This window comes from Battus philenor, unplaced genomic scaffold, assembly GCF_028537555.1.
Source record: "Battus philenor isolate CCGP_79_NKW_IND1 unplaced genomic scaffold, ilBatPhil1.0.hap1 SCAF_18, whole genome shotgun sequence".
NCBI classification, from domain to species: domain Eukaryota; kingdom Metazoa; phylum Arthropoda; class Insecta; order Lepidoptera; family Papilionidae; genus Battus; species Battus philenor.
Genome location: NW_027181680.1, coordinates 12260417 through 12285706, shown reverse-complemented (window position 1 = coordinate 12285706; position 25290 = coordinate 12260417). Strand labels below are relative to the sequence as shown.

Sequence of the window (25290 nt, the reverse complement as noted above, 5' to 3'; positions counted from 1 at the left end):
GAAGGGGAAGTTGTCATTGGTAAAGCGAAAATATTTATTTCAACGGTAGGATACACCTGTATATTATAATGCACTTTTAAAATGGTCACCAAGTGTACACTTCGGATATTTTTTTTAACTAATGCCATTAAGATTTGAACACTGGCAACAAAATACACACAAATCACATTATTAAACATCCAATCGAATAATAAATTCGTAATTAAACACAAAATGTTGACGCGCCATTGTCTAATAACCTATAAATTAGCCATAAAATTATAAGAGTCTATTTTATTGTTACTAATATGTGACATGGACGACATCACCGCCGACGGAAAGAAGACATTGACCCTGAAATGAAATTTGAGCATTACACAAAGCAGTGGTGCAAAACATTTTTTTTTCATAGGCACAAACACGTGACTGCAAAAGCAAAATAAAAGGCATTAATAATGATTTCTAAAGCTTTCTTCATTTCTACAATTGTTATCGAAATGCATAAAATATTTAAAACTACAAATATTTTAGTACATGTTGAAACGTTTCTATTTCAGACGGCGTCGATAGATGGCGCTAGTCGTAGATTGTATCGCGCTATAGTTTTTCATCTGGTATATAGGGACAATGTACAGTTGTGTCGAAAATAATTATCTAATATGAATCAACATTGACACATTTTTTATTATTAGAATCAATTTTCGACAGAGATTAGCGTCCGCGCCTTTGTTTTATATTCACATCTATTATCTCCGAATTTTTATTGCTCACGTTTTTAGCATATTACAGTGTTTAAGTAAAAAAGTAAGTAACTTAATCTATCCTTATGAAGATCTAACAAAGTCCAGTTTTAAAAATTACGTTTCGAGCGACCATTTCCTCATCCCTACTCCTTCGGACTGATTCCATCTTAGTAACCTAAACAGTCGCTTAGGAACATTCCAGTTAAATTTAACATAACACTACACCACGTATCGTGGACCTTATCACAAGGCCATAAAGCATATTATCATATTAACATTTATTATAATAAACGAAAGACGTTTCAAATCTTACGCAATAAAGATGACTTTGCAATTATTTAACGATAAATTTATTAGTAAACCTTGTTCTTATTGACAAGGCATAAGGTTGATATTTGAATATCAAGGCGACTTTTTATTTCCTCATCACGATATCTCTGGAACCATAAGCAATAGATATTTGAAATTTGCTATGAATATTCCTTTCGCCGAGTACACTTCAGCTAATGACGCATTTTACAAAATTCCACCAACAAAGAGAGTTGCAGGGCATTCATTAGAAAAATGCATATATATATATATATATACACAAACATACCCGGCCAAAATATTTCTAAGTAGATTTAAAATTGATTAAATAGACCTATGACAGGACAAAGTCAATTAGAAGTTCCTGTTCCTGGAATAATTACCAAGTAAAAGGACTCACCTGATTTTTATGCGCGTTGTCTTGGAGCATCAGCTGTGTTATATAGAAGGACGTGAGAGCATTGCCTCCAAGCGCCGCGGTATACGCCCGAACTATAGCGAGCACCTAAAAATATAAATATCGTTGTTTGATTCGTAACATCATGTCATCAACATATAACATCTTATATACAGAATGATTTGTTATATGTATAAAAGATTTAAATTTACAATTAATGGTTAAGAACTATTTACTAGACCTATGATTATTTAACCGTTAATTCATTTCTTTTTCTTTGTTTGTTTCTATATTATTGTCAAGTGCGATCTAAATCAGTTTTATGTTTTTATTTATTATTGTATTATATTTATAATATGTGTTATATCTTATATATTATAAGTATATATGTATGTTTTGTACAAGTTACCTTCCGATTATTTAAACTTCTACCTTTTCCATACTATGGTTGTCTGTAAGAGATTGCTTCGTGTAATAAGGCCGTCCATTGTACTTTATTATTTATTATTATGAAACTATTTAAATGTATCTTAGCTTGTACAATATGGTACATTATCCAAAAATCAATGGTTTCAAAAATAATAAATAACATATTGAATGTAAATGCGTCAAAATTAGAATTGCAGTACCGGGCAATAAATATTGCACATCGCCCTTTGGAAAGAGACAATCGGCTAATTTCGGCTTCGTAGAGCGTTATCTCTGTCGCAGGATATACAAACAGTCTGGTATCTATTAAGAGCTGTTAAAACAAATATTATTTGATTCATTTGAAGCCGATTGTCTCTTACCAAAAGTCGATGTGCAATATTTTTTTTTTATGGCCCCCGCTATTGGGGGCCTCTCGTACCCCTATCTTTGGTGGGACAGGGACTTTACGAGCAATTTATTTTTTTTTTTTTTTCAATTTATCTCCATTCTCTCCTTTCGTTCTTCACATATTCTTTCAATCCATTCTTTCATGCCACATTTCTGCTGTCTTTCCCTTTTACTCTGTGACCTTTCATTCCTCCCTCATTACATGTTACATTTTATCTTAATTTCTTTTCGTTTACATTTTTATCACATGGGTACTGTATGTGTTGTTCTTTGTGAATTTATTTTAAATCTTTAGAACTGTGATTGAAATAAGGAATGACCATCTTATATCAATTTTGTATCAATTTTTAATACGTTCATCTGTGTGGTGAGAGTTTTATGTAAAAATGATTTCATTCGCATTACTAATATTTGATTACCGCGTCGGAGTATCTGAAGTTGTAGTTGGATGACTTTTAAAATAAACTGTGTCTACATATCATCCAAGCGTTTTAATTTTTGTGCTTCAGCTTGTTAAGTATTGTCTCTAACATTTCTTAGTGACTCTATTAAACTCCCCTCCCCCTCACACTAAGGGAACCTTCCTCTCCTCCTTAACATTCCTAGGTCACTTAAAAAGAGAATAATAATGATAAAAATATAGTTAATTAGATATGGTCACCTCGCATGTGAATGTGTGCAGGAACCCGCTTAGACCTCCAAGCTCGCGAACGCACGTGGTCTCACGTACGAACAGGAGCCGAAGCGCGCACACACGACGCGCGCGTGAACCAGGCCCCGCGCCCACGGTGCCCAGCGTGGTCAGAGGCACGCGAGACGGCGCCTGCGCACACACACACATATGTCAATACACGCAAACATACACACACATAATAAATACATAACATAAAATAAGCGCCAATTGGCAGAAAAGCACTTATATGTAGTAGTTAGGTCGTTGGTGAACAAGGAAGCAAGTAGGATATCTATAGGGCAGCACTATGTCCAATACTGGACTTCCTTTGGCTGAAATGATGATGCTCTCTTGCTTCCTGCCACTTCGAACATGCGGAGTGGCAGTTCATTGAAAAAAAGTTTTAACTAACTGTAACAATATCAGTAACCTGTCCAGTGTTGAGCTTGTCTTCATTGAGTTCAGGTGCAGCTTTGACCAGCTGCTCTTCATCCAGTGCGAAGATGTCGTCATCGGCTTGTGATGACGGCGTGGCACCGTTCATGCCGTTGTGCGTTTCCGATCTCCCAGCGCCCACCAGTGGTATAGCGGTACCAGATACAACTAGTTGTATTTCATCCTGAGGGATGAGTAGATTTGATATTACTAGACTTTGCTTATAATAAGGCTTATAGATTAGCAGGGGATGTGATGGAAGCCATTAGGGCCTTAAGATTCTGGAGTGGAGACCAAAGAACAGCATTAGGTAAGCGCAGCAAATAGTGTTTACCCAGATGGTGGACAGACGATCAAGAGTTTGTCAGTGAAGCTGGATTCCTATTGGAATTCTATGGAGCAGTCATGTCTAGCCATGGCAAAAGTGATGATGATAATCATATTTTAAATTTTAGATCACTTGCAGTGATCATCTGTGAATGAAAAACCACGGTCACTAATAGGCAGACACTGTCACTAAGTGGACGCGGTAAGAAAACCCTGCCAAGCCAAGCGAAAACGTCTAGACACTTCCATCACTTAATGCTGATTGTATATACCTCAGAATATTTAAGGAACGCTTTGATAGTTAAAAATAAAAAAAAAATTGAACGTGTATCCATTTTTTCCAGGGAGACGGGAAGGAGGAGAAGTTCTAGATTTTGTGACGTAATATTTTTTAGGGGAGGTAGGAGGAGGAAAGTAGACAATGGTGTGACAAAGAGAGATGGAGTTCATAAAAGAGTAATTTCAGCTGACGTATTCTATGAACGGCGCCATATTAATATCCTTTATAAGTCAGCACTCATGAAATTAGGTCACAAAGACCTTCTTTAGGTGAAATATTCTTGGTCACAATTGAAGACCTGAGTACACACCAGAGGATTTTGGATTAGCAATCCAACCTGCTTAACTGCTCGATCATGTAATTGAAGATATTTAAGTAAAGAAATGTTTTCAGCCCACAGTTGAAAAAGCTCAGCAAAATGTTTACTTAGAAGGCCAAATAAACCAAGGTCTGATGACATAGGACAAGCTAAGGCTTAATGATTTTTTTAAATAAAATATGCCAAACAAAATAGCGAGAAATAAGTAAAACAGAATTAATGCAAATAAATTGAAAATATGACTTATATATACATACATACTTATATACATTTGAGGAACGAGGTGAAGGAAGATAGGCGATGCATGAAAGGAAATTAGTATGTAGAGGAATGATAGAGAATTATAGAATGACAGAAGAGTAAACTTAGATCGTGTGACAAATAAAAGAAGAGTAAAGAAATGAGAAAGTATGAGAAAAGAATTATTAAAAAAATGTTAATGCCCTGTCCGATAAACAGGTAGGGAAGTACGAGATGTCGCCAATAACGGGGTCCATAAAAAAGGATAAGGAGGTCGAGCTGGACACGGTTCTGGTCCAGATGTCCACTGGGCACAGGGTGTGACCCGGGGTGGACCAGATCATGGGACACATGGTAACTAGCTGTTTCCTATTTTACGCGGAACAAACGCCTTGTCGATTCAGGATACAGAAAAGGATATAGGAAAGTAACATCGCCTCGCTAGTTAGCCAAGAGGGAGAACACCAGATCTTTTTGGAGTACTATAGTTGGATAATCGGAACAGTAATGAAAAAGGAATAAACCTAAACCTAAAAGTTATTAGAGGAGAGATAAACATTTCGAACAAACTGTGAAAAAAAGTATGGATACAAAATATGACTTAAATAAATATACAAATTGTAAAATAAACATCAAAAATAAAAATTTAAAATTGTTACAGTTTTCTGGAGGGAAGGCAAAAAAAGAGAGAAAATGTATGATAGGTAACAGTATATGGAAAGGAATGGAAGAGAATGAGAAGGACAATAGAAGAATGAATGGAAGATCTTAAGAATGATAAAAGTGGAGCGTGGAAATATCAAAAGAACTTGTGAAAAATTTTACTGTAAATAATGTCCCTGCTTACATCGGGGTCATGAAATATAAAAAAGGGAAAAGGGAAAGCAGTTGGAGGGGGCCTTTACTATAACCGAGATATCACATAATTGACTAACCATACTAGAAATAAGATAGATATATCAACATTTGTGATATATAAAAACAGAGAGTAGATATAATATTGGCTACTGACTTCGGGTAGATCCAGGTGGAAGGTGGGAGCTACCAGCGCTGCAGGCTGAAGTCGCCTAAGTTTATACGCGGCACCGGACAAGGCACGTGCCGCCAGACGCTCCCCTCCACTAGTTGCACCAAGTCGAGTCCGCCACACCTGCTCGTGAACAAAAAAATACTTTATGTGACATTATTACACTCACTCTGTGTTTGGCACTAATCGGTGTAACATAACTCCTGAAGATGCCCCGTGGAGGGATGAAACACGTGTTGAGTAATTTGGCGGTGGCGGTTGTATGATTCGCATTGTTTGCCGCATACGCATTTATCAGCGGGCTGGCGGGCGGTGCACTTTGTTACACGACTACCACTGCACGTGCGGAAGTGGCTAAATATTGGTCCTTTTCTTACTTAGGATGGACTTCCGCGAGGTAACGCCCGATTCCATTAAATATTTACATTATTACTTACGAATATGAATTATAAAACTTCTGAACAAATTATATATCTAATCACTTCTTGTTGCACTATTTGATAGCTACAGAAAATGCATAGGAAATGTACTCATATAATGTGTGTGCGTTTTGAAAATGTGCCTGGCAGAACAAATGCCTCGTATATATTTCCTGCGACGACTATAGTGTACAGCTTTAGTTGTACACTGTAGTGAGTGGTCGAATCAGACAAAAGCCATGCGTCTGTTCTCAAATATCTCGTGTGCGTTTTGTCAATCGGGGCCTTTCCAGTATCAATGCTGAAATATCTCAAGCGGTGACTATAATGTGCACACAAGTACTGCACACCACCTGTGATATGTGAGCTGCAGAAAGTGAGACGTAGACAAAGGTCAATCTGTTTTCAAATATCTCGTGTGCGTTTTGTCAATCGCGACCTTTTTAGTACCAATGCTGAAATACCTCAAGCGGTGACTATAGCGTGCACACAAGTACTGCTTACCACCTGTGATATGTGAGCTGCAGAAAGTGGGACGTAGACAAAGGTCAATCTGTTTTCAAATATCTCGTGTGCGTTTTGTCAATCGGGGCCTTTTCAGTATGCTGAAATACCTCAAGGGATGACCATAGTATGCTCCTAAGGTATGTGGACGGCAGAACCAGGCAGATAGACTCCACTACTAGATACCAGCCTACTGCTATTTCAAACGTGAAATTCTTCAAATTACATGTGCAGTACGGTGAGTTGGTTCTTCTACGATAATCTCCTTTCTGATTCCTCTCTCTATTACGCTCTGGGTGACCTTGAGCCTTATCATGAGGTACATAGTAAACGAGCACGTATCGAAGCCATATCTTACCACTGTCAACACACATCGATGGAAAACCTTCGTCTTCAGACATTGCGATATTTTGGGTTAATGTATATTTTAACAATTATATACTTATTATTATAAAATAGTATATATCTGAGTGTGTATATAACCTATGATCTGATGGAAGTACTGACCTGCATGAAGGCATGAGGGGGCGCCCCCCACGCTACACGTAAATTGGGCGTGTACACCTGCATACCACTGTGCCTGATTGCCAGCGATTTTGCTGTCTCGACCTGCAAGTGAAACAGTACATATGTCTTGTAATTTACACAAACGTGCGAGCGCATGCGCACATACACACACACGCACGCACATTTGCGCATATACATACACACATAAAATATATATTATACATTTATAACGATATGTCATGATCATTTTCACCATGTCTTTTGGCTAGTTTTTCAAGGCCCCCGTTCCGAGCTCGCTTGCATGCTTACTGTAAATAATTTTTATTTTATTATTTATTGACGTTCTCTTTTTTCCTTTCTTCTCAATTTCTTTCTGTTTTTTCTACTTATGTTCCTCACATTATCTTTCACGCCTGCGACTTATTTCACGTGACAACACATACTTCATCTTCTATCCTTCGCCAAACTCCGCAATTTTATATTTTTGATTTTTACTCTATTACCTTTTTATTATTTTCTTCATTAATTTTTTCATTATTTAAAACCTTCTTATATACGTCACCATGCCTTTAAACTAGTGCCTAATAAATTGTAAATTACTAATAGCCACTAACATCTTCAGCTTCATCCAGTTCCAGGACGCAGGCGTCTTTATCGGCGCTCAACTCTAAAACAGGAGGCTCCTCGGACTCCGCCACCGCTCCGTTGCAGCCCTGCTCCGGTGGACCTGGTGATGGAAACGAGTTGTTGATGCAAAGTTTTTTAAAATTTTCGTTTAAAGAGTATAATCAAACTGATAGAACTAACCTTTGCTCCTGATATGATCAATTTACTTACAACTCTTAATTATTAATTTATTATTTAATTTATATAGTTTATCTAGTGAAAAACATTTGCAGTGGTCACTAGTTAATAATCCAAAAGCAGATATACAGTACCCGGCGATATATTGCACATCGAACTTTGGAAAGAGACAATCGGCTTATTTCGGCTTCATAGAGCGTCATCTCTGTCGCACACTACCCATGTGACGTTTTGTCAGTGTTGCGATGATTTGCAATATTTATCGCCGGGTATTATATGTACATGCACATTTTTTTAAAATTATGAAAATCAATTTATCAAGTTGTTTTGTGATACTTATTTATTTACGCACTTTATGCAACGACGGACTTAATTCTCTATAGGCATTCTCTACTAATCATCTCAGTATAGTACAGAGATAATCAGTAGGTTCCGACGCGGGCTAATAGATGACGTCACAGAATACGTAATAAAATTATGCCTCGTTGGTGTCAAGAATCTACACGCTACGCACATTATGAAACTACGTTTGGTTTTTGGTTTGTACAAGGAAGGAATCAAGATATGAAGCAAGGAATGAAGCACGTAAGGAAGGAAACGAGGAAGAGAGCAAGGGAAGAAGAAGAGAGAGGTAGGGAGCAAGAAAGAAAACAAGGAAGGCAAGAAGAAAGAAAGAAAGGTAGGAAATAAGAATGGAAGCGAGGTAAGAAGCAAGGAAGGAAACAAGGAAGGTAGCATGGAAGAGAGGAAGGAGACAAGGAGAAAGAAAGAAATAAAGAGGCAAAAGACATCCAATGGCTGAATAGTTTTTATATTATATATTATAATAGCCTTGATAAGTATAGCAGAAGCTCTACCAAGCAAACGCTAAGTGCGGAGCGTTCAATACCCATACACAACAATATCCCTAGAGGTCCACGGAATCGACACTCGGAATGAAACTCTAGGAGTCACCAAGACCCCTTCCGGATTCAGATACTGAATTCCTCAAAAGTGGGAAAAATCCCTAACAGCTGTATATTTTGGATCAAGACCATCTCACCCACGTCGAATCCGTTCGCCGCTCGGTTCGCCTGGAAAGTGTCCCACAGCGCCCTCTGGATCTCCAACGCGTTCTTGTCACTCTCTGAAGCCTGAAATGAGTTTATTTATTTACTTTCTAGGACATTTCTTACACGGCTAGGGATAACTGTAAGATAATCACCTTTTTATGAGAAAATAACGACCAGGAAAGATATTATCGTAATAATATTTGTATGTATGTATATCATCAGGACGTTCCAATGCTGGAGAAAGACCTTCATACATTTCCAATAGGACTGGTTGGAAGCAACCTACTTCAGCCATGTAGGGGGACGTCTTGGCCAATTGCCAGTCTATGGTTTCCACTCCAGAACCTTAAGGCTCTATCGGCCACCTGTTTTGGTGGATCTAATTCCTGACCAACCTAAAGCTGGGCTTGCTTGGAACGTGGGTTAGGTTAAAGTTAGTGACATACCTTGATTGTAGGTGGCGTTGGCGGCGGCAGTGCTGCCAAACGCACGGCAGTACCGCTGGCAAGCGCCATAACACACCGCTCGCCGATTGCTATCTGTGTCTGTAGGGAGAAAATAGCATTCGCTCCCTACGAACAAAATAAATACAATCACTTATTAATTATAACAGAAACCTAACGATGTGCGTTCATTTAAATTCAAAAATTATTTATCGATATTTATCGACCTAAAATCGATATCTGGAAAAAGGGGAATTCCACAGAAATAAATTTCTTTATGTACATCGGCCGAAAGAGGGCGCTTTACAATGCTTCTCTACTTGTGATTGGTTGACGATTTTTTTTGGTCGAACATTGTTTTTATAGTTTTAAATTGGTATAAATATGGGCTAAGCTTGATGAATATACACACTTCTACTTCGGATTTCATTTTGTTATTACCTTCAACACATACCGTCTCTATGAAGAATCATACAGAATAAACATTCCTAACCGTGGTACTATGTATTATGGGTACCAGAAAGTAATGTCGTTTCTATGGACATATTTAACAGGAAAACCCGATTGATTTTTACCGCTCCGGAATTGAAAATTTGTATACTAGATGACAAAAGATTGTCGATAACGAAGGTAAATATTGTTGATTAGAATTTAAAACTTGTAACTTGTAGTCGTGTGAATTTAACTTAAGAATTACATTTCTTTCCAGTCCCTCTAATATAAACACATATCTTTACCCTTTGAAGTTGCTTAACAAAGTTTATTCTAAAGAATAAATATATTTTTTATAGTTCTTAAGTAAAAATACGTTGTAAATAGTCTTACTTGCATCCTCAACTTCGCTAGAAGTAGCTTGTGTAGTTCGTACTCAAGGAAAGGAAGCTGGTCGGAGATATCTCTTGCTCCGGGCTCCGAGGCGGGTGGCGCGCGTCTCACACGCGCAGCTACAATAAGAGTGAGGAAGATAAAAGAGGAGAGCAAGACAACAACAAATATATCATCGTGATCAGATAATTTTTTTTATCGACCATAGACAAAGCATCTGATGTCTATCTCACCTGATTTTATACGACGTCGGGATCTACGACGTTAAAAACTTGTCTAGAATGAACTATAGATATATAAATATAGAAGCATAAATTTTTTAAACCTATTGAAACGTGGAATTTAAATCTATTGTACACGTTGTTTTTGTCATTGTATGCTAATTACACCAAGTAATTTCAATTCAATTATATAAAAACTAGCTGATCCCGCAAACGTTGTTTTGCAAAAAAAATTGATATTTTAATTTACAAATAAAAAATAAGGGTTGATCGTAGAGGAGTGAAAATTTATGGTTGTATGTATTCTTGTATGCTGTATCATAAAAAAATAAAAACAAAAAATTTCGTTAAAAAAATAAAAAAAAATTTTTAAGTGTGAACAACCTTTATCACTTAGGGGTATAGAAAATAGATAGTAGCCGATTCTCAGACCTACTGAATACGCATATTAAATTTGGTAAAAATCAGTCAAGCCGTTTCAGAGGAGTTCAAGTTCGAACACCGTGACACGAGATTTTTATATATTAGATATAAATAGACATGAATATTAAATTATATATACATAAATAGACTGCAAATCTGTTAATACATTTACTAGTTTAAAGCTTACAATACCATAATTAAAATAATTGTAAATAAAAAAAATATCGACATGTCTGTTTGTAATACAAAATAGGCATTTGTACCACACGCGTATGATATATACGGTATACATACTAAAATAACATTTTATTAGATTTTTGTGTTTGTCTGCCTGTTTGTTCCGGATAATCTCTGATATCTCTGGGCCGATTTTAAAGGAACTCATACTGGTAGGTAGCTGATATAATAAGAAGTAACTAAGGTTAATATATTTTCGAAAAATTCTTATAATATTGTAATATAATGATACCCCCAAAATCAGTGTTAGCCACGCAAAGCGAGGGGAGGACAGCTAGTTTTTTTTTAATAAAATTAAACAAGGATCACTTATTAAAAAAGTTTCCTCTTTTCTACACGGCGTGATAGTAATAATGTTTTCATATTATCATTGTAATGAGTATATAAACGACATTTATTATACTGAAAATGTTTTTTTTTAGTTTTGATAAGTGTCGAAACATTGATAGGTCGGAATATATATACTTTTATGTTATTTTTTTTTTAATTTCATGTGGACGAAGTCACAGGCACAGTTAGTACACTATAAATATACACCATATATATATAACATATACCATAAAAATTTTTAACTGTTTTAGTTAAGTTTAGTTTACACTTACCCACTGCAGTTAGTGTTACCGCTTTCGGATAAGCAACTAATCGGTTAGGTTTGGCACATGTAGCTAGCAACACCGTAGGAACTCTTGCACGTCTGGAAAAAATGTTTAAATCTTAATCTCTTTGGTCTACACATGTATTAAAAATATGCCCAAATATGCCCAAATATGCTTATGCCCAAATACATATACACCTATCCCCTGATTTACACGGTAGATACGTTCCTGAGAAAAACGTGTAAATCGAAAATTAAAAATTTTTAAGTCAAAACCGTGTAAATCGAAAAGCTTGCAGAAAATACATAATTTTACTATTTAACAGTTGCGATTTTTTTCAATATTTTTAGGTGTACACAGAAATAAAAATAAAATGCATTGACAAGTTAAAATATTTAATATAACAGGTTGTCAAATATCTCTCTTCCGCTTTTTTGCTCTTTATTCAATGCTTTATAAAAAGTGTTACAGTGATCGGATTTAGTTCAAATATGCGCCGTTTTGTTCGATAATCTGTTTCCATCTAGACGGCAACTTCATAATACCTCCCTCGTAGAAGCCCTCCTCCTTATTTGCGAAGAACTCGGACAGCCACTTTTCACAAACCTCTTTTGAGTTCAACTTTACACCACCAAGGGCGTTCGCCATGGACAGGAACAGGTGGTAATCACTTGGCGCTATGACCGGGCTATATGGTGGATGTGATAAAACCTCCCATCCGAGCTCCCGTAGCTTCTGACGAGTCATCAACGAAGTGTGTGGTCTGGCGTTGTCCTGGTGGAACACTACACCCTTCCTGTTGGCCAATTCTGGACGACTTCTGGTCGATCGCCTGCTTCAAGCGGTCCAGTTGTTCGCAGTAGATGGTAAAATTAAGCGTCTGGCCATATGGAAGCAGCTCATAGTGGATGATTCCCTTCCAATCCCACCAAACACACAGCAAAACCTTCCTGGCCGTCAATCCCGGCTTGGCCACTGTTTGGGACGATTCACCGGCCTTCGACCACGACCGTTTTCGCTTGATATTATCGTATGTGATCCATTTATCGTCGCCAGTCAACATCCGCTTCAAGAATGGGTCGAGTTCGTTCCGTTTCAGCAGCATATCGCAGGCGTTGGTTCGGTCCAGAAGGTTTTTTTGCGTCAAATCATGCGGCACCCAAACATCAAGCTTTTTTTTGTATCCAGCCTTCTGCAGATGGTTTAAAATGGTTTGGTGACTAACTCCTATCTCCTGGGCGATGTCACGAGATGCCACATGCCGGTCTAACTCGATGTAGTCCATGATTTGATCGGTATTTGTCGTCACAGGTCTTCCGCCGGCTGGCTTATCCATGGTGTCGTTTTCGCCGGCTCTGAATCGTCGAAACCATTCCTCCGCGGCTCGAAGTGATAGAGTACCATCCCCCAAAAAACCATTAATCTCACGGAACGTTTCTCTAGCGGATTTGCCTTTAACGAAGGAAAACTTTAATAATTTAATAAAATAGCGCGAATTTCGGCGTTAGTGAACTCCATGTTTACACGTCTATAACTGTTGAACGCAATATCCAAACTAATCATGCATAGCGTCATTTTGTAGGTTATGTCAAGACGTTTCAAATTATGTATAGTATTGCCAGATACGAGCTCTGTAGCGCTTTGTACATAGCCGCGAAATTCAAAAGACAAAAAGGCGGAAGGGAGATATTTGACAAACTATTATTACGGTTTAACACTGTTTTTTAATTTATTTACAATACATTAAACAGAAGAACAAAAAATAAAGCCAAAGATGTTTTATTATCCTTTATCAGTGTCAGAAATTACTCTCATTCTTTTTTTCGGAATCGAAGGTTCGAATTCACTTTCATCACTCGAAGTTATTTGTGCCGATTCGATGTTTGAAGCAGAAATATTTACATTGTAAGAGATGGTAATAAAATCGATTATTAAAACAAAACTTGTTTGGAAAACCGTGTAAAAGCGAAAACGTGTAAAACAAGTACCGTGTAAATCGGGGGATAGGTGTATATACTAAAGTGCTCACCTCTGAGGAGTGGGCCCGACGTTGGGAAACATTGGTCTACACTAAACTATTATAGATGGACTTAATAGTAAATCATCAAGGGCATATAGACTAAATATAATTTGAGGAAATCGCGACACATCAATGCAACTGCAATATAAAAGTGTATTCATACATAAAAATTAAATCATTAATATTACAGTCATTTTCTTGCTACTGAATTTTGAAGAAAGACAAAATCGTCTGTTTTTCAATACGTCGTGTGCGTTTTGTTAATCATTCCTTCTCGTATCTCACTTTTCAAATAGCTCAGGTAGCGAATGCTTGTGAATGGCAATACGAAAGTTAAACAAACGTCAAGACATCTGTTCTTAAATACCTCATGTGCGTCTTGTCAATAAACCTCTTCCGCCTCATTTGTCACATATCTCAGGTGATGACCAAACAATGCACGCAGATTCTAGTCACTTTATGAGATGTGTAAGAGACGGAACGAGGTTTAGACAAACGTCAAGTTGTCTGTTCTCAAACACCTAGTGTGCGTTATGTAAATCGCTTCACTAATCTCACCTTACGTATACCTCAGGTAGCGAATATATGTGAGTGGCACGACGATTTTATATCATCAAGCATGAAAATAAAATTTTATTCATGTCGATTCTTGTGAAGCCTCTTGATAATAAGATGTCCTGGAAAGATCTGGATGGTTAGGCGACTGACCTGCATCCTCCACAGGCGGCCAGCTCAGCACGATATGGTCCAGCACCCGGAGAGTACGGCACATGAGCTGCACTGCAGCTCTCCACTTCTACCTCTTCTATCACTCTGCTCCCGCCACCAACTACAAAATTGTAAAAAGAGATACCAACATATTGTTACAAATCACGAGTTACAGAACCCTCTAAACAATAAACACGGATCCCTAGAATCAAGAATACGACTTCACCAAAAGTAAAGAATAATTCTTATTTCTCAGTTATCTCATATATGTTACTGCTAAAAGCTATAACATAGCATAGCATATACAAATAAATCGTTTTTTTATAATTTAATTTCTGTTATAAAAGAGTCATGTTAAAAAGAATCGTATTCAACGTGATAAAATTATAAAAATCATATTCTTTCTTAAATCGACCTCCACTTTTCTGACAAGATCATAAAAATTATTTGTGCCGTTTCTATATGGCTGGTTTGGGTAACATTAGATGATAGTATTACAAAGCAAGAGTTACAGAACCCTCTAAACAATAAACACTGAACCCTAGAATCAAGAACACGCGTGAATTTGAAGTTATTTATAATTTTTTGTATACGGTTCTCGAAAATTCTAACCGAGTACTATCTCGAACTAACTAGAACATTATCCGTAGTATAAATAGGTGTACTCCCCATGTCGACAGTTCTGTGTTGTTTTTCGTGTTCTAGAAGATCTACGATCAGTGATATAAAAGTGACTATTTGGCAAGTTAATTGGACAGTGATTCCTTAAGCGATTTGGAAGCGTAATTTCGACTAAGCGAAAGTATACTTTGTGTTAAAGTAGGGTGACCATCTGATTTGTGAATAGAGGACTCCTTGTGAACCAGTGGTGTTTCATTTCAAGTCAGTACCCCCAGTACGTAACAATATTGTCATAGGCTATTTGATTCTCGATCTAACTCTCTCAAATAGGTCAAGCAGTTTATTTTTGCCATATATTTTAGTATATACAAACTTAATAAACTCTCTTTAGATGTACTATTTGTATCTGACTGGTTGACAACATGAGGTTACATTTAAGAAAAGAACGATTTTGTAAAATTTTATTACGATTTTATTTTTTTAATTTATTTTTTGTGTCAGTATGAGTCAATTTAATAAATTAGATACACAGTAAAATGTTAGTTTAAAATAGGAAAACAATGTAAAACAAAACGATAAGAAAAAAAAATTAACATTTATTGAGCATTTTGCAATCCAGGAATTTCTATATCAAATATCACCATGGTATGGTCACCAATTTACTAAAAAAAACGATTGACAAGTTAATACGAAGCTGAATTTAAAATTTACTAAAAAACAGTAACCTATCTGAAAAAATCCAAAAAATTTCATAAAAAAGAAGAAACTTTTTCTCTGACCTTATAAAACACTGTCATCAAAAAGTAAACTGATTTTTTTTATAAAATGTAAATTATTTATTTAATCCTTAAAATCAATTTCATAACTTTCAAAGTAATCTTAGTCCAATAAAACGCACTTTTGCTAAAGCTTTTCTAGTCTCTTTCCGGTACAGCCTTCAAGATCTTCGATTAGGTTTATATCTCCTTAATCGTATCAAAACGGCATACCCACATCGGTCTTTTAAATTTGCTGAATAGATAGAAGTCACACGGAGACCAATCAAAAAAAAGTCGGGAAGAACCAATGCAGTATGACATCGACCAATCGAGACTTGACGCGTTTCAGACACAAAACATCCTTCAAAATGATTTAGGTTGTTCCAAATGATATTTTAAATTTTGATACACAGACGCTTGGCAAATGTTATAGACAGTATAAAAGGCAGTAAGAAAGTACAAAATTAGAAGCTTAGAAATATAAAATTAGTTACAGTTGTTACCTTATAACTATCTCACTGAGAACATATAATGATTTGTAGTCACACAATGAAAAACAAATAAGAATAAAAACATTACTAAACAGGGATCAAAGACTATGGTTTATATATTTATATTATGTTTCTTTATATATTTATATTATATTATATCCTCACCAGTAACCGGTGTATCGTCGTTCACGAAATCGCAGTCAAGATTGATCACTGCAGCTGTTCCCGAAGCGGACAGCACACACACATCCTCCCTGCGATTAAAATAACATACAGGGTGATTAATTATGTAAACTTTAAATTAATGAATTTATAGCTCATTTGTTACTTTGACACCTATTTTCAATCATCCTATATAAAGAATTCTATCTGATTAATTTATTACACAGATTATTTTTTGGGGGATAGTCACCCACTGAAGGACAAAGGTCTCCCCTAAATATATTTATGGATGGATTTACCATAATCGCCACTCTTGACAGGCGGTTTGGCGATCACAGTGTGGTATAGGGTGGGCCAAAAATTTTTGCAAATAGCAACACTTGATTTCTCCAAAGTTTACGTAGTCGATTACAGGAGTACCAACGGCGAGACGGAGCACATCTCGACGATGTAATTTTTAAAAAATAAATTTTAATAAATGATAATTACGGTAAATAAATCATAAACAAAATAGCATTTGTACTTTTATTTCTACACATGTTTCAAAAGTATTATGGTACGCAGAGGACGCTGCTGTCATTCCTCTGGAAACTTATTTGTGAGCAGTGGTAATTTTATATAATTAATGCACAAAGTGTGAATTATATAAGATTGAATTCTGCTAGCTATTACTGCTTAGGGATAGATAATAAACAATTATTAGTTTCAATAAACAGTCACCCGTACTTTAAAAACAATTTTTCTTATCGTTGATTTTTAGATATGGTGTGCCATTGCTACATATTCACCACTTTAAATCATTTACTCCTATAACCAATCATCCTGTATATTTAATTAAGAACTTCTTATTATTATTCATTTTAGATTATTTACATTGATCACCTGTATATATTACGAATAATGTATGTTCACAAATAAACAGATGGTATAAAAAATAAACAGTTTCCTGAAATTAAGTTATACTGGTGTGTTTCGTGGTTTAAGATAAGTTGTAATAATATTGATGCTTGCAGGAAAAATAGACAAAATTCAGACAAAAAAAACAGACTTTTTATTAGCTAGATCGCAATTCGAAATTGTCATAGTTTTACTTTCTTTTAATAGGCTATTTATTTACAAATGTTTAAAAAAATTATTTACAGTATTAGTAAAATTTTATAACCTTAATATTAGTTGTGTAGTGTTGCCAGTAAAAAAAATTACCTGACAGCCGCCTTTTCGCAATAGGCAAGCACAGCCGTGCATCGTAAGGCACGCGCATGCGCACGTAACTCTGTACGAAGCTCCGCCCACCACGCGGCTCGAGACGCACTTTCCCCCCCTCCGTCCACCAGTTTCACAGAACGAGCGCATACTGTTCCACCTAAAGAAATAAAATACAGTAAAACCCCGCTTTACGCGACCCCGTTATACGCGGTTTCACTATAACGCGAATTGCAAATTTCGCGCTCAAATGCCTCGAATTACGCGAAAGAGTGCATATAAATATAATGTAGTCATCAACTTCTCTATGGTGTCTTGACCATCTGTCAAACAATTAAAAACAGTGTTGGGTGTTATGAACGTATTTTACAAGAACGTAAACAAAACGTTACCCAAAAGACAATAGATGTATTTTTCCGTAAAAAATAAGAGTATGTATTGCATAAAGTGTTCCTAGAATTAAAGTGATTGATTAAAATGATTTGTATTTTTTTGTAAAAATTTTTTACTATGTTTAATCATAAACCTCGTTATACGCGAATTTCAGTTAACGCGATTTTTTTTGGAACGTATCCCTCGCGTAAAGCGGGGTATTACTGTATAAAGTGATTTCAAATCACTCTATAAAGCAATCACTTTGAAATATGTCACATTAAAATATTTTTCTAGAATACTTCAGGTCAATAACTTCTAGCAGTACAAATGTAAAAAATAGATAGTGAACAATAATTGATTTTATTTTTTCAAGTCACAGATATACACTGTTTTTAAGGAACATCACCTAAGGCTTTCACGTGAGCAAATCGACCTTAATTTTTTTTCTAATTCAGTATAATTATTAGGACTAAAATAATAATTAAGAAGTAAAAAAAATATTTAGTATCCATACGAATTTTCTGTTATTGTCCTTTAAGCCCATAGATGCCCCATTACAGGGCATAGGCCTCCCCCAAAGATATCTATGGGGGGATATACCATAAACATCATACTTGGTAGACAATGGTACGCAGAAAACGCTATTTCCCATCTTCTGGAAACTCTTCTATGAGCAGTGGTAATCCTATATAAATAATCCACAAAGTGTGAATAATATAACACTGAATCCGGCAAATCGAACCCGCTACCTGCATTTCTCAGTTCTTACTGCTGGACTACCGCTGCAAACAGCTTTGAATTCGAGTCGTATTTGCTAATTATGTATTTTATTATTATATATATATATATATATATACAAATATATATATATATATATATGTATATAAATATATATATATATATATAAATATATACACACATAATATATATTGCGTACACAAAACATCCTTATAAACAATACGGGTAACGAAGTTCTTCATCATCAGAATATTCACTACTGGACATAGGTATCCAACGTCTTCCGACGCCTATTGATCTCGAGGATGGTCACTTATAAACCTTAAGGCTTCAGCGGCCAACAGTTCTGCGCTGAGCTTTGCCGGTCATTTTCATTCGTCAAAGAACCTTATTCTTTAATCACTCTCGTAGAGAAATCCATGGGTTTAATTCTAGGTCTATTGATAGCACTATCTGAATAGGCAAAATTAAACTAATTTTAATAAATATATTACCAATATGCACAATAAAACCGGGAGGGTATTCAGTCATGGTCAGGAACGGATACTCCAGCATTTCCAGGTTGTTGCTGTTCATTGACGGTCTTAAGATAGCTCCGCCACCTGCATTACCCAATGACGCGTTTAAGGATCCCCCTGTATAATAAAAATGTATTATAAATAAACTTCCACAAGTTTGGGTTATTATGAATTGTATATAAAAATATCAAACAGCCAAAACACTTTTTTGTAAAATTCAAATTCGTAACTCTCAAATAATCATATTGATTGTCTAAGATATGCAAGTACACATTTTCGATCATATCATCATCAGGTGGACGTCCATGTCCTGGCATAGATTTCCTTGGAAAATTTCCAACAGGACAGGTTGGAAGCGGCATACATCCAGCGTCTTCTGTCGCCCTAACGAAGTCAATTTTCCATCATGGTAGATATCTTAAACGATGCTTGCCGTTTTCCAGAACATAAAGCTCTAAGTTCAGGTTTAAGGCTCATTAGTTCTATACGCTGTCTGCCCACTGCAACTTCAACCTGACAATCCCACGTGGGCTTGCCAATGAAGGTAAAAGAAAAACCCATGTTCCTGTACAATAGGTCATCATTGGTAACACACACACGTTTTAGACTTTGGTCTCAAGGAACTAGTAAAGGAGAAGATGTTACGTAGAGTCTTGATGATATAAAAAAAAACCTGTATGTTTATGTAAAGTGTCAGATGAAGATACCTAAGCCTTGTTATAGATAAAAAAATGATATACATAACTTAGCTGATGGAGAAGGTTTTACTGACCTTTGGGTGTGATGCTAAGGTCTGAGTCCGAGGACCTTCGATGTATCCCCACAGGTATGGACGAGGAGTTCAATGACGCGTTCTGCGCGGGAGTGGTGCCAGCTGTCGGCTCCCTCCCACCGTAGGACTCGTGTCGGGCGTGCCTCGGAGATCCCTTATCCTTCCCTGCTTCCCTATCCCGCTCGCTCCTGTCAAAACGGCACACTGCATGCAAGTCACCACACACGCTAGCGCTGTTAGTGTCCTCACATTTGTCTACGCCGTCTACGTCTAGACTCTCAGTGCGATCCAAGCTGCTCTCTGGCAGGGATGGTATGGTTTCTAAATGAGCGCCGCTGAGTATTGGATGAAAGTGTTGTAACACCGGTGCGTTTGTTAACTTGCATGGAATGATGTGGTTAGGGTCTAAATCTTTGGATATTTTGGGTGACTCGTTCGTCTCGGCAGTCGAATCAATACTGTCTTGTCTCACTAGCTTTTTCTTTTCTTTAGAAATACAATCAGTTTTCTCTTTCATTCCAATTATTCTAGGTTTATCATCTACTTCGTTATTTCTAGACACCTCCACCTTTTCTAATTTTTCATTTACACTATCAAAGAATTTTTTATCGTTGCTTTTGATCGGATCAGGGGAAGTCGGTATCATCAAAGACTGGACTCTATCAATCAAAATAGTCTCCATTGCAGTGTGAACTAAACCAGCCGGTTTAAGAACAGATCTTTCTTTTTTAATTGATCGCTGTTCGCGAAAACTATGACTTTTACTATGAAATCCTGATGGACCACTGAAAGAAGTACGCGAGACTGGTTCAGATCCTATATACATTGAGACTTTTGCAATACCAGTTTCATCACTTTTATGAAGCCTGATATTAGCTTCGAAGCCTCCCTTATCTAAGCTCAACAAGTCATTGTAAGACAGAAAAGGAGCACCTAACACCGTATCGCTGGGAGCTTTCGATGTAACATCGGAAGAGGAACCGGGTTGACTCATAGCATATTTTGGATCATCGTGTTTTTTCTTTGGTCTTAAAGTATAATGAGACAAGCTTTTGATCATATTGCTTTTCGTAATCTTGGATAGTTGACGCTTTATTCGCTTGGATGAACGGTATACGAAGCTTTTTTTATCTACAGGGGATGATGGTGCACTAATACTTTTAGAAGCTTTCATGTGTGCTTTGGATATTTTTATAGAGGTACTAGATTGTGGAACTACGCACTTATCTTTATCCGTTTTGATAACTGCGTTAAAACGGATTGGAAGCGTTTCCTTGTTTACTTCAGTCATAGTTATCTCTTTATTATCTTTTGTATTATTTGTTTCGCTATGTTTATGATTCTCTGGAATTTCGTGAGACTCTATAGTTGCTTCAGCGATGTTTTTATTTGTAGAACTAGGGTTTTCTTTCTCAGTAGGTTTTATTTTAAGTGAAGAAAGTTTCCTCTCCATCTGAGCTATAAATTCTGGATCAGGGTCGTGACTTAAAACTGATTTCACCACAGAGCTTGTTGTTTCTATTGTTTTATCGATATTCGTTTTTAATTCGAAGCTTTCATCGTCTTCTTCAGATGTTGTATATTCAGAACTAACGATAGATAATGCTGATGATACGGAACCATAAAGATCACCTTCACCTGGTAATTTTAATAAATTGGCGCTTCTTTCTACCATCGGTGTTGTTGGGCATGATTCTGATATCTTTCTCTGTCTAGTCTCACCACCTTCATCTTCTTTGCTTTTGATGTTATTTAACGATGAACATAGTATTTCTGGTATAACCTTATTATTTTCATTCGAAGTGTCGTCAAAATCAACCTTAGCTTTCTCATCTTCTGAGACAGTTAAAGTAGGTTCAGACTCGCTTGTCCGTCTCATAGTTGAAGCTGGCGAATGTTCTGAATCTTGCGACTCTGCAATACATGCCAAGCTAGTATGTGCGTGGATGACCGATCTTGCTAATATAGACGCCATGCCTATACCCTCGTCTTCTTTATTGACTACTTTCCGAATCTTAGGTTTCTTCAGACGTTTAAGCTTTTTAAATTCATTCTTTATATCACTGATTGAAATACGTGAATTATCAGAGGAATTGGACTTTAAAGATACTTGATCGTCTTGTTTTTCAGGTTTCCGGGATCGTTGAGATGAGAACTTTTTCGAAAAAAAATTACTCTTTATCTTTTTCATCTTCTGCAACGGTCCTGAACTATCAGAGTCGTAATCGCTTGACCTATTCAACAGCCTATTCAAATCTATCTGATCTTCTGACAGATGTCTCAAGCTTTGACGTGAAACATAATCTTCTTGATAAAAAGAACGATCGCCTATGTAGTTTTTAGAGTTAGATTCTTTAGTCAATTCTACGCTTTTATCGTCTTCGTCTAAAGTGTCAGGTTCGTCTAGTAAATAAGGAGCTTTTGGGTTAAGAATGCTGAGTAGCTTTAACAGTTCCTCTTGGTGGTTTTTGTAATACTCAGCCAGATCCGAAACGCTCTCATCGTCTGTTGCCAAAATATCCAAATATTTCTTTAGCTGTCTAGTTTTAGCCAACGTGAAACACACAACAAACCATGCAAACAGATATACATGAGTAACTTTTTAATAAATCGCTTAGTATATAGATATGTTACTTAAAACCACGTTACAACATCGATTATCAGCAGACATTGAATATTCAGATGCATATTTACCTAAAGTTGAACGGTTGACTTAGTATGGAATGCACCTTTATATCGAAACTGTCCAGGGATTTCAGGATTGATCTATATAAAATTCTAACTATACACCAATACCTCACTTTGCGTCGTGGTTACGTTTCAAAAAAACACGACGCAAATTGAACCGCCGCAAAGTGAATTAAGATTTTCTATAGAAAACCATGTAAAGATCGAAGATAGGTTCCAGGGTTACGAAAACACTACTTTTTAAAAAGATAATTGAACAAAGTAAACATTTAAAAAATAAAAATAATATAACTCTGCCAATAAATATATTGGAAAATATATACCTTTTTTTACCAGAAACAACACGTTAAAATTTATATAAATTTATTATTCCCTTTTAAAAAAAGAACAACACACTAAGTAATTGAAACCGAACTCCAAGATTAGCAAAACAAAGTGAAAATAAAATTGTATTAAAATTGATTTGATTTTTAGTCAGAAAGGGAATCCCCGAGTTTTGATGGCATGGCGCAATTAGAAACGTTGTCAACTTTTGGAAAAAAAAAATTAAAGACTCGAACCCAAAACAACGCAACCTCGAATATCTAACGACGCGCAGTGAAAATTAGTACTAATTAAGCAGCGACGCAACTTCGAAAAAACGACGCAAAGCGAGGTATTGGTGTATATTTAAACTAGCCGTACCCCGCCTCCTTCGTGGCCCACATTAATACTGAACTATTAAATTTGTAATCCTGGTGTTTTATTTACTAAATTTAATCAGGACAAACATATGTTAATTCCTTTTAGCTAAACGCTATTATTTAATCTAATATATAAAATTCTCGTGTCACGGCGTTCGAACTTGAACTTCTCCGAAACGGCTTGACCGATTTTTACCAAATTTTACATGCGTATTCAGTATGTCTGAGAATCGGCTACTATCTATTTTCCATACCCCTAAGTGATAAGGGTGGTCCACCCCTAAATTTTATTTTTAATTTTTTAAACAATTTTTTTGGTTTTTATTTTATTATGATACAGCATACAAAAATACATACAAACCTAAATTTTCACCCCTCTACGATCAACCCTTATCTTACATTTGTTAATTAAAAACTTTAATTTTTTTTGCAAAACAACGTTTGCGGGATCAGCTAGTGTATATATAACAGAGTATTTTTTGAACCTGCGGTTACTTATGGCTTTTAAACATGGTATCTTACTATTGATTTATTAGCACGCTTACAGTTGTTCAACTAGACCAGACCAGACTTTCCTTGATTTTCTATGAGAGCCAAAATTGTCCAGAGTATAATATAGACAAGTACAAGTAACTTCTGGGGCCTCAAAGTTAGCCGTATATGAACAAGCTACTTCAATGCTATTTGAAATATATGAATGAAACCTATATGAAAACCTATGTAAGTAGACTTCCTAATGACACTAAAGGATTGAAAGCATTTTTCTACTGAACATATATTAGAGTATCTACCTCTATACTTATTTATTCCAGTGACAAGTAAATAATGTATTAATCATTGAAGCTGTCTCCATAATTACTTAGCTGTTATAACTTTATGCAAATCCGCATCCGACTATTCAATATCTCATAATATTGAGGCTTTATTTAATAATTTACTTGAATAAATTATTTATTATTTATAGCAAAATTTATAAAATTATATATATTAACTTTGAAATAATATTAAATATATAAAAAATTATAAGTCAAGTACTCACTGTTGGGAACATGGTGGTATGTTGATGGGTTGACTAGGCGTTGGTAATGGAGTTATGCTGACAGCTGTGCCTGTAATAATGCATATATATTAAATCAGCTAACCCCGGAAAGTATACCGGTTGGGAAGACACTCGGCTTCAGTTGGTTTCAGCTGGAACTAAGGGTAAGGTTGTTTGAACTAGAATACTAAGGGACCCAGTAGTCTTCCTACTGCATGAGGGGCAGGTAATACGATTCGAAGTGGTTTTGTAGTTACTTTAAATGGTGGGCTTACTGGCCTCCTCCCCATAAATTCCGACTTACATTAATCAGCTTGTATCAGGAAAACGGTGCCAAAAATCAAATCACATATTTCAATTAATTTCCTTTTCAGGTTTTTCCTAAAAAAATTACATTTTTAATAGATATTTGTACGTGAAAGTATCTACTTTTTAACGCCTTTAATTGTAATCATTATTATTAATAAAGTTTTATAAATTATTAATGTGATAATTTATGTGCGGCCCGCCGAAAAAAAATTAAATCTAAATTTTGCCCGTTAATCAAAAAGGTTGCTCACTCCTGCTTGAAATGTTTGAATGGTTCTTTTGCTGTCAATTATTATATGATTCACACATTGACCGAAAATAAATGGTTTCTGAAATATTACATAGAATAATGATAACATAGTAATAAAAAGTGTTTTCAAAATTCGGATTTACATATATTATTATCCATTAATGTTTACTATCTGTACCTGTAGACTATGTATTGACTTAAGCTATACAGACTTGTCGGATTTTAATAGAAAAAAATAATTAATATAACATATTTCAACTTGATCACTTTATACAGGTGATTAAAAAAATTGGTGTAAAAGCTTCAAAGCTTTTTGCTGACAAATGATCTATATTTACACTTTTAAAACTTTTATATATATTTGTTGGAACTCTGT

At 35.9% G+C, this 25290-nt stretch overlaps 1 protein-coding gene across 3 annotated transcripts in view; it reads right to left on the bottom strand.

The window, feature by feature from the left end:
• The window catches only part of LOC137920159 (C2 domain-containing protein 5), a 35170-nt gene continuing 9880 nt past the window's right edge, over positions 1-25290 (bottom strand). For 2 of the 3 annotated variants that reach the window (XM_068763406.1, XM_068763407.1), the window contains 17 exons: positions 24356-24425; positions 19946-22485; positions 19150-19290; positions 17543-17702; positions 16343-16431; positions 14308-14428; positions 11586-11677; positions 10103-10221; positions 9281-9406; positions 8825-8915; positions 7593-7705; positions 6979-7080; positions 5534-5671; positions 3351-3539; positions 2909-3070; positions 1432-1536; positions 1-333 (listed from right to left, as the gene is read on the bottom strand). In XM_068763406.1, coding sequence (XP_068619507.1) covers positions 283-333; positions 1432-1536; positions 2909-3070; positions 3351-3539; positions 5534-5671; positions 6979-7080; positions 7593-7705; positions 8825-8915; positions 9281-9406; positions 10103-10221; positions 11586-11677; positions 14308-14428; positions 16343-16431; positions 17543-17702; positions 19150-19290; positions 19946-22485; positions 24356-24425 — 4409 coding nt within the window. In that variant the 3' untranslated portion in view covers positions 1-282. The remainder of the gene's footprint in view (positions 334-1431; positions 1537-2908; positions 3071-3350; positions 3540-5533; positions 5672-6978; positions 7081-7592; positions 7706-8824; positions 8916-9280; positions 9407-10102; positions 10222-11585; positions 11678-14307; positions 14429-16342; positions 16432-17542; positions 17703-19149; positions 19291-19945; positions 22486-24355; positions 24426-25290) is intronic. The other variant, XM_068763408.1, reaches the window with a different exon arrangement.